The sequence below is a fragment of the Phytophthora sojae genome (genome assembly GCF_000149755.1).
Source record: "Phytophthora sojae unplaced genomic scaffold PHYSOscaffold_1, whole genome shotgun sequence".
NCBI lineage: Eukaryota > Oomycota > Peronosporomycetes > Peronosporales > Peronosporaceae > Phytophthora > Phytophthora sojae.
The window spans coordinates 7,014,883-7,029,954 of record NW_009258115.1 but is presented as its reverse complement, the minus strand read 5'-3'; the positions used below and the strand labels follow the sequence as shown (position 1 = coordinate 7,029,954).

At 52.5% G+C, this 15,072-nt stretch overlaps 4 protein-coding genes across 4 annotated transcripts; 3 read left to right on the top strand and 1 right to left on the bottom strand.

Moving 5' to 3' along the window:
- Window positions 1-6,507: 6,507 nt before the first annotated feature.
- Window positions 6,508-6,993, top strand: PHYSODRAFT_416418 (hypothetical protein; the record flags this gene model as incomplete). The annotated part of the gene is made up of 1 exon (XM_009517650.1): window positions 6,508-6,993. A coding segment is annotated over one exon (486 nt), but the record flags the coding sequence as incomplete, so codon positions are not given.
- A 1,888-nt stretch (window positions 6,994-8,881) lies between these two features.
- PHYSODRAFT_294158 (hypothetical protein) lies at window positions 8,882-10,387 on the top strand (the record flags this gene model as incomplete). Its single annotated transcript, XM_009517649.1, has 2 exons — window positions 8,882-9,858; window positions 9,982-10,387. 2 exons carry the CDS (start codon window positions 8,882-8,884, stop codon window positions 10,385-10,387), a joined length of 1,383 nt encoding a protein of 460 aa, XP_009515944.1.
- A 1,524-nt stretch (window positions 10,388-11,911) lies between these two features.
- On the top strand, window positions 11,912-12,955 carry PHYSODRAFT_294157 (hypothetical protein; the record flags this gene model as incomplete). Its single annotated transcript, XM_009517648.1, has 1 exon — window positions 11,912-12,955. One exon carries the CDS (start codon window positions 11,912-11,914, stop codon window positions 12,953-12,955), a length of 1,044 nt encoding a protein of 347 aa, XP_009515943.1.
- Window positions 12,956-14,038: 1,083 nt separating this feature from the next.
- On the bottom strand, window positions 14,039-14,197 carry PHYSODRAFT_467715 (hypothetical protein; the record flags this gene model as incomplete). The annotated part of the gene is made up of 1 exon (XM_009517647.1): window positions 14,039-14,197. A coding segment is annotated over one exon (159 nt), but the record flags the coding sequence as incomplete, so codon positions are not given.
- Window positions 14,198-15,072: the final 875 nt, after the last annotated feature.

Below are 15,072 nucleotides of genomic sequence, written 5' to 3'. Positions count from 1 at the left end.
CGGGCGGCCTGCGCTTCGTGGTTCAACAAGCTTCGGAGTTGTCCTATCGTTGAGTTGAGTTGTCGTAGCTTGGTGCTTCATGAAATTCCTAGATTCTCTTTCCGAATCATCACGTCCAGTTCAAACAAAAATAAAATCATGCAATTCATCTGCAGTAGTCATCTTCATCTGCGTTCCCGGGCTGCATTGCCCCAGGTGCAGGTCATCGTCTTCCGCAGTAACCATTTTCGTCTACTCTCCTGGGCTGCGTTGCCCCAGGTGCAGTTCATCATCTTTGAATTGTCGAGGCCGGAGCGTAGTCTTCGTCGGCGACTTGCACCATCTGAAGTCGCTGCTCACTCCGCTTCCGCCGCAAGTAGTCGTAGAGGAGGCCTCCACAGGAGAGGTGCGTTGCTGGTTCCCACGTAGGTTCGTCTTGGTCAGCCCACTTGATCTTTAATTCACGTACTGTACGCCCAGTTCTCGTCGACATAGGCATCCGGTCGTCCAGAATCTCCAAAACTTCGCTCTCACCGGCCAAACTGTCAGGCTCCCAGCTATCTTCTGGGAGTAATTCTTCGTCAAAGCCCTGCCTGGTTTCTTCGGTGACTTCAGATGCTAGTCGAGTTGTCGGTCGAGCGTCAAACTCGTTCACTGCCTTGAGACGCGAGACATGGACCCAGAAGCCACTTGCAGCATCAAGAGAACAAAACCAGAGATACGCCTGCAGATCCGTGAGCAAATCGTCGACAAGTGGTATCGAGTACTCGAGAATCATCGTCACTGCGTTGACAAGCTTGTAATCAATACAAAGCCTGATGCCAATGCCGTTTTTCTTAAGCACAATGACTATGGGCGATGCCCACGGGCTGTCAGAGAACACCACAAGTCCGGCCTTGAGCAATCCCTTCAACAGCTCATAGAGCTTCTTGAGCAGTCGGAGCGGGGTGCGGCGCGCTCGTTGCTTGATCGGTGCGTGGCCGCCGACGTCGATGTCGCATACCACCCCGTAGGCTGGCGGCGGCAGGGCATTTCCGCACGAAATCATGATTTTCGCGTGATTCTTGAGCACTTTGATCAAGTTGTCTTGCCGCTCGGCCGACAATTCGGGATTTGTTACGTTCGGCGCTGATAAGTCGAGCTTGGTCTCCGAAGGCTCCGTCAAGTCGGGCAAAAATGCCAACTCGTGGGCGTAGTCTTCTAGTTCAAGGTCGGCTGCCACATGTACGAACGAGTTGTCGTCACCCCCGTTGTCAGCCTCGTTGCCTTCAGTAGTCAGGACCCGCATCACCGAGATAAATGTCTGCTCGAGAATGTCCAATGGATCTGCCTCGCTCGGTGTCTCGGGTACTCCAGTTGGGGTTGACGGTGTCGGGGCTGCTGTCGCCACCGATTCGTCGGGCACTTCTTCTTCAGGGTCTTCATCGCTAGTTGTATCGCCGTCTGTGGCTGGTTCAGCGCTGTCCGACTCGGGTTCTTCACCGTTAGGCCCGGAAACTTCGGTAGTCACCCCAGTCTCCTCCTGAACCACTGCAGACGCCACTGTATCGGACTCTGGGGACTCTGTAGCTAGATCAGTGCCAACTGGCACGCCGTCAGCCACGTTGGTCAGGTTGTCGCAGCGAGTGGTACGCTTCGATCTGTCAGCTGGCGGTCGTAGTATGTGTTTGGGCACCGGGTAGCTCGGGCGCTCCACCACAGACGGCTGGCTGGCCAGCCACTGGTGGTAAAGTTCGCATTCACGCTTGAAGAGCGTGTCATCGCGCACCACCTCGTACGTTAGGACCTGCCATTCGGTGTATTTCCTCGAACTGAGCCGAACGTAGCCTGGGGTCCACGGTAGCGCGCCAACGGGGACCCAAGTCACAATTGGCAGATGAGTCCGGCTGATCACTAAGTCGTCGGTGATATTGGTCAATCGAACTCGAGTGGGTTGCCCTTTTCGAAACTTCGCCACCGTCGGTATCAGTTTCTTAGTCCTTCGTATCCACAGGTCATAAGTGATCGCTGACGGTTGCTTCTGCTTGAGCCGGAACTCGCGCCACTCACGTCCTGGTATTTCGAGCGACTCTGCCGGTCCGTCGTCGATTTGCCGTGGTTCAGGTTCATCCAGCATGGCCTGGGTCTTAATCAGCGGAATCATCACTTCGTCGGGGAGCTTTGCTGTTGCGTTGAACAAGTCGAATCGTACCCCGGCCGGAACCATGAAATCCGTGCCGATGACGACGTCGACGCCTGCACTGTGATCCATGATCCAGACTTCGTAGACGTACACGCGCTCCCATCCAAGAGTGAGTTTCACCGTTGTTCGTCGATTCGTTGTAGTTTTCCCTTCAGTTATTCCTTGCACCTCCATGCACCGACCATGCCCCACGATGTCTCGGAGCCGCAGCTTTCGGGCGTAGCGAGCCGAGATCACACTGACGTTAGCTCCCGTGGCGAGTAGTATTCTCGTGCGAGAGTAGTTGACAGCTCCACTCACAACAGTCCTCATTCGGGCCCGTCGGTCGTATTTCTGCGCCGACCACCATCCTAAGCGCTCGCCCGGCAACAATCGAACTTCCTTGGCGAGCTCTCGGCGTGGTCCTTCTCCGCGCTGGGCACTTGCGATCCAGTTGTCGGTGCCATCTTCCTTTGGTTCATCATCGTTTTCATCACTTTCTTCACCTCCACCGAGGCCAAGGCCTCTCTCCTCTTCAGTTTCAGTCGAGTTGTCACAAGCATTGTCGTCTCCATCAGGCCATTCGCTTCTTCCCACGAAGGCGAAAATACATTCCGCCTCGACCACAGGTTCAACTAACTGTGGCAGCCCGATTGGAACCAACCCAGTCTCAGTTGGCGGGCTGCCTAGTTTAAATGGTCGTTGAAGAGTAGTGCTTGGAGCTCAGGAGATAACTCCTTTTTGTCCACCTTGTTGCGGGCGACGTTGGCGACTTCTTGGAAGACCTCACACTTGCCGACGTCATGGACCTCCTTGCACAGCTTGCAGCGCTTTCAGCAGAAGTGGGCTGAGTGGGACATTCCTCCACACGCTGCGCATGGGCCATACTGCTGCCGTGGGCGTCCATCTTGGCCGTGTTGTCGGTTGTCGGGACGACTGCCTCGGTTGAATCCTCGGTCACCTCTGTGCTGACGGTTTTCCGATCGAGCATACGTGCCATCCGCAGCAGCTCGGCGGTCTTGGTCGTTGGCAGCGGCGAGATATCGGCCGTCTTCTTCCGATAAGTAGCCGTCGCTCAGGTCGCTGTCGGCACCCCACGAATTAATAGAACCCCGATCACTTTCGCCGTCGCTGCTCTCGTCACTGTAGGCTCGCCCACGAGTACTGGTGAGTTCTCCCCGAGCGTTCCGGTCACCTCGCCCTTGGATTTCGGCCAGGAGATCGTCCATCGAGGCGTCAGCCAGCGACACACGCGGCATGTTCCGTGAGTCATCACGTCGGCGTTCGTAACTTCGTTCGCGTCGGTCACGGCTGTCATAGCCACGGCGGGAATCATCATTTCGTCGGTCGTCACGGCGGCGGGAATCGTCAATGCGCCGGTCGTCGCGTCGTCGGGAGGCATCTCGGCTCCGCGACTGCAGTTGCCCCCGGCCTGTGTTCCTTTCGTCGATCTTCAGCATCTCAACGATCATCTCTTCCAGCTCGTGAATGTCGGTGATGCGAAGGTGGCCAACACGTCGCTCGAGTTCTCGATCACCACAGGTTTCGAGGAACCATTTGACGTGATCTCTAGCCTTCCGTCCGCCGTTCTCGAACTGTACACCGGCGTTCCTCGCGTAGCCGTTCAGACGGTTTAAGTAGTCGCAGACATGCTCCTTGTCGTTGCGTTTGGCGGAGTAATAGCGAGACTCCGCCGACTGGTTGAACTGCGAGCAATAGTACCGGACGAAGGCTTCGCTCAGCAGGTTCCAGGTGTTCTGAGTAGTTGTCGGTACCAGTGTAGAGCTCCGTCCTTGAGGCTCAGTTGGAAGGGCGTGCACCACTCGTTCGGCGAAGACTTCGTCCCTTTCATCTCGTAGGCAAAAGCACGAAGCCATTGCATTGAGTTCTCGCTTCGGTTGCGGTGACCGGAGAACGTCCTGATGTGCCCCAACGGCCGATGCATCGCCACTTCGAGCCTTGGCGTCGCGTTCAGCTGGTCGGAGTCGCTCACATCTCGAATCTGCTGCAGGTACTCTTCCACTTGCGCACTCTCATCGCCGACAAGGCCCCCGTCGTCATCCGAAGAATCTTCGTTGGAGCGGCGACGGCGACTCAAGCTCCGGTTGGCGCTGCGTCGAGCGCTCCTGGTTGGCCTGGGGTCTTCCGTGCTGCGCGAGGAACGCTCAGTGCGACTCGTCGCTGGCGGAGTCACCATGTGAGAGTCCTGAAAGTATGGCGATTGTTCTCCAGTTGCACTGAACACGCCTCCGGCTGCACCGCGGCTTGAGTTGTCGCGGCCAATTGTACCGCGGCTTGAACTGTCACCGCCAGTCTTCCTGGGAGTTCTCGGTAACGGCACACGCGCTGGTTCTGCAACTTCGTCAGTCGCTCGTGCTGCTTGCGTCTGCCCCAACAAAAACGTAGTCACCCCGAGGCGTTGCGGAGTTTCTTCTTCCACTTCCACAATTCGGCGCCGGCTTCGGCTGGCGCCCAGGTCTCGAGGGCCGACGGTGACGGCGTCAGCGTGAGTCTGAGACCCAACGCCTTCAGGAACGTCACCGTGTCCTTCGCGACTTGCTCAATCGTGACTGCGTTCACCGGCCGCGCCAACTCGTGGCTCAAGTCGGCCCACACAGTTTGTCGAATCATACGGGGCTCAAACAGCTGGCCCCACTCGCTCGCCCTCATCTCCTCAAAACTTCGTCCGAGCACCTTGTTCGCGGCCGGCGTGTCACCGTTGAGTGGCGGCCGGTTGCCAGAGGCTTGCTCGGTCACTTGAGTCGTCAGCACCGGTGACTTCGGGTCTTCGGCGCTATCCTCGAACTCTTCAAATTCATCATACGCTGGCTCAATGCCATCCACATCATCCAGCTCGTCGGCAAGGTTGCGCGTCACAGAGCGCACGTCGTCGTCCATCTCGCTCGCGAGACTTCGCGACAGAGAGCGTGAGCCCCCGCTGCGCCCTGCCGACATCACTGCATCTTCCGGAGTCTCGGGTGTCACCACCGCTGGCGCAGGCGCCTTCTCCTCCAGGTAGTCGTCATAGTCTTCGTTCATTTCTTCATCCTTGGCGTGGGACCCCGTCATCGACTCGTCGAAGCTGACGGTCCGCTCAGCAATTGGGTCGAGCTGCGGCGTGATCAGGGCCGCAGTCGTATCGTCGCCGCGCGTTCCGCCGGACTTCATCGGAGTATCTGGCACCGCCGATCGAGATCATTTCACCATCTTCGTCTTCTTCTTCTTCACTTCTTCTTCTTCACTTGGTTGTTTGCTCGTTAGCTAGGAAAGCCTGCAGAAATTCACGACACACAAGAAGGTCACGCCAATCCCGGGTCGCGGCACCAGTTGTCGTGTAGGAACACGCCGATTTTCTAGTAGATGTAGGCACAATCCCTTAAGACAACACCCACTGAGTCATGATGAGTAGCAATAACTCAGCAGGCTTGTCGGGTTAATGAATATGAACCTAAAGGCCCAGCTTCACACCCGTTCCTCGGGTTGGTCGTTTCCCCTTATGTCCCGTGGTTTCCTTAGGCCACCAGCAAAACCCAGCACTTCCAGTCACGAGCGACGACTGGAGCGCTCTTCACACGCAATATCCCCGCGGTCCCTCCAAAGAAAGGGTCCTGGCCACTGGTAGGCCGTTCGCGAGGGTGTCAGCGAACTCTCCGACGGTAAAAATCAAAAGGGGAGCACTTAAGCTGCGACCCAATACACGGCGGTAACTCGCCTTCAATACACGGCCCTTCTTCTACTCTCTTGGCCTTGCCGGAGTAAACGCACACCACTATGCTAGTAGGCACGCTCACCGACAGGCATCTCCCTCCCTACAAGATTACCTTGGACACGGGTCGTCCACCGTGCGCTCGAGGCCTTGTCGCTTGAGAGGAAAAGCTGTTCTGTGTTGTTGCCCAAGGGGCTTATCTGTTCTATCTTGTCTTTCCTATAGTCCAATACAAATAATAAGTCTAAACGTGTCCGTTTCGGATCTTCTAGCACCAACAGACGCCGCCGAAGAGTCGCCGAAGACTCGTAGGTACGCGAACCTAAGGAAGGTGCGTCTTAGGTGCGAAACTTCTGCGACTTGAGCCGTGGTGTGCACCACATCTTCAACTCGGGACGTAGCCATCCGCGACGGTGCTGCGACCTTCCCTCACGGGCGCCAATCTCGAACTCCCGTCAAGATGGCGGGGCGTCACGGACCGCGCAGCCAATCATCGCCGATCCCGTTGATCCTTGGCTTTTGACGCAATTTGCTGCAAGCTGCTGCTCAGGCTGCGACGAGATCTCGGGGTAATTTCCAACACCATACAGCACATTACGGATCCCTGGAAATGATCAAGTGGGTTGATGAGACGTTTCCGTTTACTGCTACAACGGCGGCTATGGACCGCGCGGCGAGATTGGGGAAGCACGATGTGCTCAAGTGGCTCCATCATAATCGCACTGAAGGTTGTGCAAGTGCGGCAATGGACAACGCAGCGGAAATAGGCGATCTAGCGGCTCTTCGTTGGCTCCACAAGCACCGTTCGGAAGTATGCACAGTAGGGGCAATTGACGCCGCAGCTGCTAATGGACACTTAGACGTTGTACGCTGGCTTGTCAAGCACCGTCGTGAAGGTTGCAGTGTGCGCGCCATTGATGAGGCAGCATCGCGAGATCGTTTGAAGGTGATCAAATGGTTGCATGATGTGCTGGAAGCAAATTGTACCACAGCAGCTATGGACTCGGCTGCTGAATATGGACATCTTAAGGTGGTAACATGGCTTCACGAGAACCGATCGGAAGGCTGTACAGAACGGGCAATGGATGCGGCTGCTGGGAATGGACACCTGGACATTGTTGTGTATCTGATGATGAATCGGTCCGAAGGATGCGGTAGACTGGCTTCGATACGGGCAGCGGATTTTGGTGAGCTAGAAGTTGTTCTGTGGCTGAACAAATTTTACCTTCACAAGTTCGACTTAGCCGCTGTGAACAAGGCAGCTCGGATTTACGCGTGGCCGGAAGAAGTTATGCAGTCCTTAAAGGTTAATGCGTTGGATTGATTCGACAGTATGCGTATCAGATTTGGATTTACTTAACTACAAATTAATAGCTGTTACACAATGATTGGTGTTAAACTCAAAATATTAATCATTATTCTACCAAGCAGGACTAGGTGTTGGCATCCTTATCTAGCTAATCGTCGTCGTTGTACGGATACATCCAGTTCGGTTATTGCAAACAGTGCAGCTCGTGTAAGGTTGGCGACGAGCGACGACCTAGTACTTTATGATGTAACCCACGAGAGACTTGAACTAGCCAGCCTATCCGGATTGACAGGCGATTTTGACCTGCCAAAGGTTGAGAGGTCCAACCAAAGTCACGACCCGTCAATCGAGATCGAGTTGTGTTCCTGCCTCTTGTCTAACGTCATTTGCGAATTGTCCATTTTCAAGCTAAGTGTACTCCGGCCAGTATCCCAAAGACCTGGTGGGAACTTCTGCGACGCGTGTGAGAAGAACAACGCCGTGACTAGTTATCGCGTTCCGGTTGGCAATATTGGCACGGAGGCAGTAGTGCTGAATTCGCTGATTTTGGTGCTGTCGGTAGATTTTGGTTACGCTTTCAAGCTTCGTGTTCCCCCGGCCAGCAGCCCAGAGACCTGGGGCGGAGTTCTGGGGCGCGTGATAGCAGATCAACACCGCGGCCTGCTATCGAGTTCGAGTTGGTGATATTGGCGTGGAACGGTAGTGCTGAATTCGTTGATTTTGAGGTGTCGGTGAGATTTTCGTCACGCGTTTGCTATTGTGGAATTTGAGGTGGTGGTTGCAGTGTGCGGACGGTACCGCTGTATATTTTTGCCTTTAGCTACCTACTGGCCGAAGTTGACCCGCCTCTCTGAAATCCTCGCGCAAGTCCGACAGACTCGATTTTCGAGATAGATTCAGTCGGCAGCTGAGTGATCAGGAGGTTTCAGCTTCTGACTGTAGTGTGGATCACCGAGGGCGAAGGTATATGGCTACCAAGAAGCGCAAAGAGAGTCAGTCGGAGTGTTCACGGTGTGGAGAAGATTGTTCATTTGGTGATCTTTGCTGTGAGCGTTGCGTCCGAAAAAAAGGTGATTTCTCGATTATTTTACTCTTTGACCCAGAAAAAGGAGATAAGGCAAGGTTGGATTTGGAGCAAGCGGTTTTGAAAGCTCAGCGCATAGCTACCCGGTTGCAAAAGACTGTCAGGAGATCTGTCGTTGAAGACGCAACAGTTGTTTCGAGCATTCTGGAACACGTCGACGGCAAGTTAAAGGAGGCTACGACATTGCTGAATTTGGAGCTAGCCCGCATTCGGAAGCGTAGTATTCCTAAAAAAACGCAGACTTAAAGAGTAAACGGTCGTTGACCTTGCTGTATTTGTGCCATGGTATCACGCTCGAAAAAAAACTCAAAAAGGTCGCGGAGCGGTAAGGCGCTACAGAGCGCGTGAAACTGACGAACAGAAGCGTGACCGACTTCGGAAGGCACGGGAATATAAGCAACGGAGGCGAGAGGGTGCTGGAGGGACCGGCGGACCGCTTGAGCCTATAACCGATGCTGAACAGAGCGAGGTATTGCAACGTTTGCGTGTTTCTCTTGGCGCTGAGAGGCTAGATGAGTGTGTGTGTGCGCAATTTGCGATCGCTGGGTGCTGCGGCATGCAACTACGTTATTAACCACCCATGATCAAGTGAGTCTGAAGACATTGCGCGGACTCCTGGACCCAGCTGGGCTTGATTTACCGATGGAGCTTTCGCGGCAGTACGACTGCAGCGATATTGATCCGGCGTTTGGTGGGATGCTTCTGTCCCGCAAAAGAATACTGCCTGCTCACGACGGAACTCCTTCTCAATTACGCGTCTGTGATGAGTGTAATGACCAACATTTTTACTCAAATATACAAATGGCAGAAAACGGAGAGAATGCCGACTCGCAGATAGCCGACGCTGTCCTTGACTTTGAGAAGGTGGTTCCAACTAGTGACGTTACGTCAGTGGATGAAGATCAAGCTCGGGTGGGTGCTGAAAATGATTTGGAAGTAGCGACTGGGCCGGATGATGAATGCGAGATGATAGAAAGGAGTGTGGTTTTTGTCAATGAAGTCGCTGACCCAAACAAAATGCACCCTGTTACAGAGCTACCTGCACACAGTGAATCATCGCAACGACGCTTTCTTGTCCGGAATTCGTCGCAGTTTACGGTAGATAGCGATGGAAGTATCTATGCGAAGATGTTTCCGCACCTATTCCCTTATGGGCGGGGGCATCCTGGAGAACAAAGACCAGTTCCTGTGTCGGTTGACGCATGCATTAAATGCTACAGCATGCACAGCTCTAGACGTTTTGCTGATGACGAAACGCTCTTGCTCGTTGCGTTTGATAGGCTGTCAACACAGAGAATGTTCATGCAAATTTCGCTGACATGTAAGCGTCATCCGGACTTGTTTCGGGGTTATGATACAATTACGCACGAGCAGCTTTCCGTAGCCCTTCATCAAAACGAGTTGCGCCAGCAGGGAAGACTTGCAGTTGATTTGGAGGGGCAATCACCGGCTGAGCAATTTCTCCGAAGCGTAGAAATTGGGACGGGCAATCTTTGGGGAAGTAACATGGAGCGACAACGCTGTCGACGAGAGGCGTTTTCGTACCAGACAATGTATGGACAGCCAGCGCTATTTGTGGCGTTGACACCCAACGTTGGAAATACATTTGCGATGGCTCAGTACGTTGGCCTTACGTCTGTGGATAGTATATTTGACTGTCTCGAAACAAAGCTCCCATCAAAGGTCCAGCTACGCTAGGCTACGATGAAAAATGATGTCGCATCTGCGCGTCTATTCGCAAGATACATCGATGCGTTCATTGAAGATGCCCTTGCTGTCGACAAAAAGACTGAGAAATGTGAAAAGTACCCGGGGTTGTTTGGTCCAGTTAAGGCTTACTATGGGATGGTTGAAACTCAAGGTGGGGGAACCTTACACGCTCATTTTATTATCTGGTTGCAAAAGGGTCCTTGCAATAGTGACGAATTTGACAGTTTGATGACAAACGAGGCGAGTCGAGCCTCGTTGATACACTCGATTGAGGCGTACTCTTCCAGTATCGTTAGCAATACGTTGCCGCTTCCCGTTGAAGCGCATTGTTGTCGAGCGTGTGGGTCTACCTTCGACAACTTGGAGACAACTCCTATACCATCGACCGCTTTCATGGATCCAAAAAAGGTGGGGATCCGCAAGCTCCGTTACGCGTAAAATGTGGCGTGTGTCAGTCTCAATTTAGCCCCCAAGAAGTGTTGCGAAGCGTCTTGCAAAAAAACCGGCCGCCCGTCTGGCCACCTCGGTTTGGTAACACATCACCGGAACACATCTTGCGTCGTGCGGAAGTTGAAGTATGCTGCCGCTACAACTTAGCGCATTCCATTCGTGTCGTAACACAACGCGAGTATTTACGCTACTGGTGCGACGACTTGGAAGTTTACCCTGGTGCAGACTACCACTCCCCCGACCTTGGTGCTTTATGTCGTGTAGGAAAACACGAGTTTACGAGTCCTCGCCCTATCAACCGAAGTCTCTAGGACGAGCCCTACCAACAACACACGCCGTCTCTGAAGAGTCGGCGATAGATTGTCGGGATAATAAACCTGAAGACCAGGTCCGATCTCTTATACGGGCTGGAATGTGCCTCCCTGTGTGTTGCGGGTCAGGTAGGTTTACCCTTCGTTAAAATATAAGAGCACCCTTGACCACGAGCTACGGCTAGGATGCAATGTGTAATACGTGCTTTCGCACTAAACCTCTGTGGTCCCTCAGAAAGGAAGGGTACCAGGCCAATTGAAGCCTCTTACAGGGGCGCCGGGGCGAAGCCTCGGCTAGAAGTCAAATACACTGGGGGTTCCTTGCCTCACACCCAGTCAAACGTACAACTGTACACAGAGGTCTCTAATACCTCCCAACACTCGGCCACCTACTCACTCTTGGCCTTACCAGGATGAACACTCGGTCAATGCACCTTATGCTCACCGGCAGACATACCCCGTGCAGCCGAGTGTATCCAGACCCTACACTAAGCTTAGCGACTTACCGTAGACGGACTTGACCCTTGTGTGGCTTGGGGGGAAATTCTGCTCTGCTTAATGATTAGAGGCTGTCAGGCCTCTCCTATAGCTAATCCCTAAGGTCTATACAAATATCAAGTGTGGACCCAGCTTTCGAGCTGATCCTACAATCGGACGAAGCTTCGTCCTAAATCCGAACTCCTACTGGGCATAAAGTGTACCCACTATGAAACTTCGGAGGCCTCGGTAGGCGGTTTATTTTGACCCGCCGAGACCCTCCTGTCACTCCGTAGTCTCTATCAATCTACTGGGCACTAAAGCGCGGGGAATGTGACCGACCAATCAGAGCCCTCGGTCAGCCATCTCTCGCAAGCTCAAGGCAGTTAGACCTCGGCCGGAACTCGCCCGGCCGCAGTCATTTCCCGATCTCACATTAACTAGATGATCCAATCGTGAGGTTGATTGAAATGCTTCCCCCGATGGATGACGATAATAGGCTATCACCAGCTGAATTTGCATATATGGTGTCAACACTGGTCATTGTGTTAAATGAACACACACTGGGAGCTGTTTTAAGACCTCGCACACGACTTCCGGTTCGGGTGTTTGTCGATACTCATTTCCACGCGAGAGAGTCCCCACCACACAGTTCCAACGAGAAGGAGTTCGATTATGCCGCAAACCTGTCCACGAGTACATTAACGGTTTTAATGCTGTCCTGATGGCTACGTTTAAGTCAAACCATGACATTCAAATCCTTATCGGAGGAAGGGATGTGGCCAATCGCATTTACTACTGCTGCAAGTACATTACAAAACTTCAAAATCAAATTGATTCTATCGCGGCCGTGGCGCTTGCTGCATTTCAACGTCGACGGGACAAAGAACAAGTGGCGTTAAATCGAGCGGTGGAGTTGGATCCAATTCAAACTAGCAGGAAGAGAGTTGCGGCATTGGCCTATAACTTGACTAGTCGGCAAGAGATGACAGGCCCGCTTGCCGCTTTGTACATTCAGTGTGGGTCGTGTTCATACTCGAGCGATCGTTGCGAGAGGCTTCAGCTTCACAACATTTTTGACCAACTTTTTGGGGGTGGTGCCTACTCATGTGACCTGGTGGAATCTAATACGGCAGGACCCGAAGGCAATGTCTCTGTGTACCGCTCGGTAACAGCACTGGATGATTATGTGCATCGCCCGCCAAAACACGAAGACGTCAATCTGTACAAGTTCGCTATGAGATTTTTTAGGCGTAAGAGGACAGCGGCAACGTCTGAAACCGTTCTATTCCTTCGCGGTCATCCGTTATTCGACACTTATTGCCTGGGAGTACACTCTCGAGATGTTGTCCCAGTGATAATTGGACCTCGGATGCCGTGTGTAAATGAGAGTTCGTCTGATGAAGTCAAAGCGCTGCGAGCAAAAATCGCTTTGGTGCTTTTTAAACCCTTCCGTTCTGTTAATGACCTTATCCAAGGCGCCAACCCGACCGAGTTCGATTGGATTCGAGCTTACATGTCATGGGAAACGCAACGGACCGCGTTTGACCAAAACATTATGTCAAATATGGATGATTATTTCCTGGGTAGAGAAAAAGCTGCCGAAGAGCGAAAGTGGTTAGGAACGGAGGAAGATGACGATGCAGATTCTGATGGCACTTTTGACGACTCCGATGCGATGCGTGATTTGAAAATACAATGTTCGGCGAGGATGGTGAATATGAGACGACCAACGAAATTGACGCTGATTTTGAGGATAATAGTATGAATGATCCCGAGGAAACAACACAGCTAAATCCGGCACGTTTCCCCAGTATTCAAGAAGCTTCCGTGCATTCCGAAAATGCTATCAAAACGATCGTAGAGAAACGAATGCTTTTGAATGCTGCGTCACGTACAGCGGCTTCTTTTCGCCGCCTAAACGATTTTCGTGGAGATGTGCAAAATGCGGTACCGCAATCGCGATATCCTTTGGTTGGGTTTTTGAGGCGATGGGTGAAAGATTCTAACACTGACAACAAGTTGATACTTGAAGAAAGTCAAGACGAGTCATCGGTGCGGCCAACCCAAATTATAGAACTCATTCGTGATGCGTTGACGCCAGAGAGCATGCTCTGGAACTCCAATAGTGGCGAGGGCGCTGGACCTTACCCTACTTTGGCAGCTGTATCGAAAGCCTTCACGCTTAATCCCCTTCAGCATGCAGCATTCTGTAAAATCGGAAAAGCCCTGTTAACGAGGTGGTTGCGAATGGATCCCAGCCAGGCGAGTTACCAGGGACTTCATTTTGAGGCTGAACTATCACGGGACCAGCTTCTTTTTTTCTTGGGTGGAGCCGGCGGAACTGGGAAGAGTCGAGTTATCGATACGGTAACCAGTTTTTGCAGTGGTTGGCGAAGAGGTACATTGTATTGAAAACCGCGTTAACTGGGAAGGCTGCAACACTGATTCAAGGCCGAACTTTGGCCAGTTTTATGCTTTCATTAGAAAGAGCCAAGGTAGCAGACTTTCTCGGTGTAATTATGCTTGTTATTGACGAAGTCTCAATGCTGTCAAAGCCAGACTGGTTAATACTGGATAAACTACTTCGGCGTTATAAGCGGGTTCCAGGTGTGCCGTTTGGTGGAATTCACGTTATTCTGGTTGGTGATTTCCTACAGCTGCCTCCGGTTAGAGCCGACCCAATATATTTTGATTCACGCCACAAGCTGAAGTGTTCTACCGTCGATATTGAAGGGTTTCTTCTTTGGCGCCGCTTTGAATCCGTAGTAGTTTTGGAAGAGTCAGCGCGATTTCGAGACGATCCCGAATGGGGCGCTGGGTGTAAAGCAGCTCGTTTAGGGGAATGGTCTCAGGAGTTTATTGACTTGATCAATTCGCGTAAAGTGAGCAAGCTTGGCTCCAGAGGCTGGAGCGCAGAAACGGTCTTTGTAACACCTGACAATGTTACGCGCACAGCTATCAACAATGAGTTTGTTAAAGCGGCAGCCATGCACTTAGACCCAGGGCACTACTCGATTCGTCTCGTGGCAAATTTTAAGCGTTCCTTGTCGGGGCTAGTCGCCAGGATGTGGAGAATATAATGGGGATGCCTGATACTCGGTTTGGGCGAATGGCACCATTCATAGATCTTGTTGAAGGAATGCCGGTCCAAGTTACCCAAAATGTGCGACCAACAAAAGGGGCTGCTAATGGTACTCTGGGTTTTCTGGAACATCTAGAATTTCCCTCTGATACCCGTTTTAAATTGGTTCGGGACAGCAAGGCGGGGATAGTAGTCAGCGTACCGAACAAACCACCACTGTACGCCATGCTGCGGATTGAAAGAGGCCCGAACGCAACGCCAATCGATCATACGACGGACGCGTCACTGTTCCCAGTGTCTTATGATGCCCAGGCGTACTCGGAGTCGTCAATATCGCTCCCGAAAACACGTACAGGGGGAAAACGATCTCTTTCCATTAAACTGCAGCAATCTCTATCGTGTCTGCTGTCGGATCTACCATGTATAAAGTTCAAGGGGAAACACTCCAGTCTATGGTTGTAGTGGAATGGAAGTCACCAGTCGGTATCGTGAACAAGCCCCAACAGACATATCTACTAGTTTCTCGAGTCGTATCGCGTAATGCGTTTGCTACGCTAACTTCATTTACGGCGGAACTAGCGGCGTGGTCGAAACCACCACCAGAAGCTCTTGAAGAAGAAAATCGTTTGTTGGCTCTATCCGAGCGTACACTGCAAGCGATCCAGCATGAATGTGGATTGTGCAAGTAGTTTTTTTATAACTAGATACCTACTGAAAATCATTGAGAATTGTTTGCTTCGAACTGCGAAACCCCCCGGGTCCACCACCCGGGTCCCCAATATTTTTCTGGGATAGCAGTA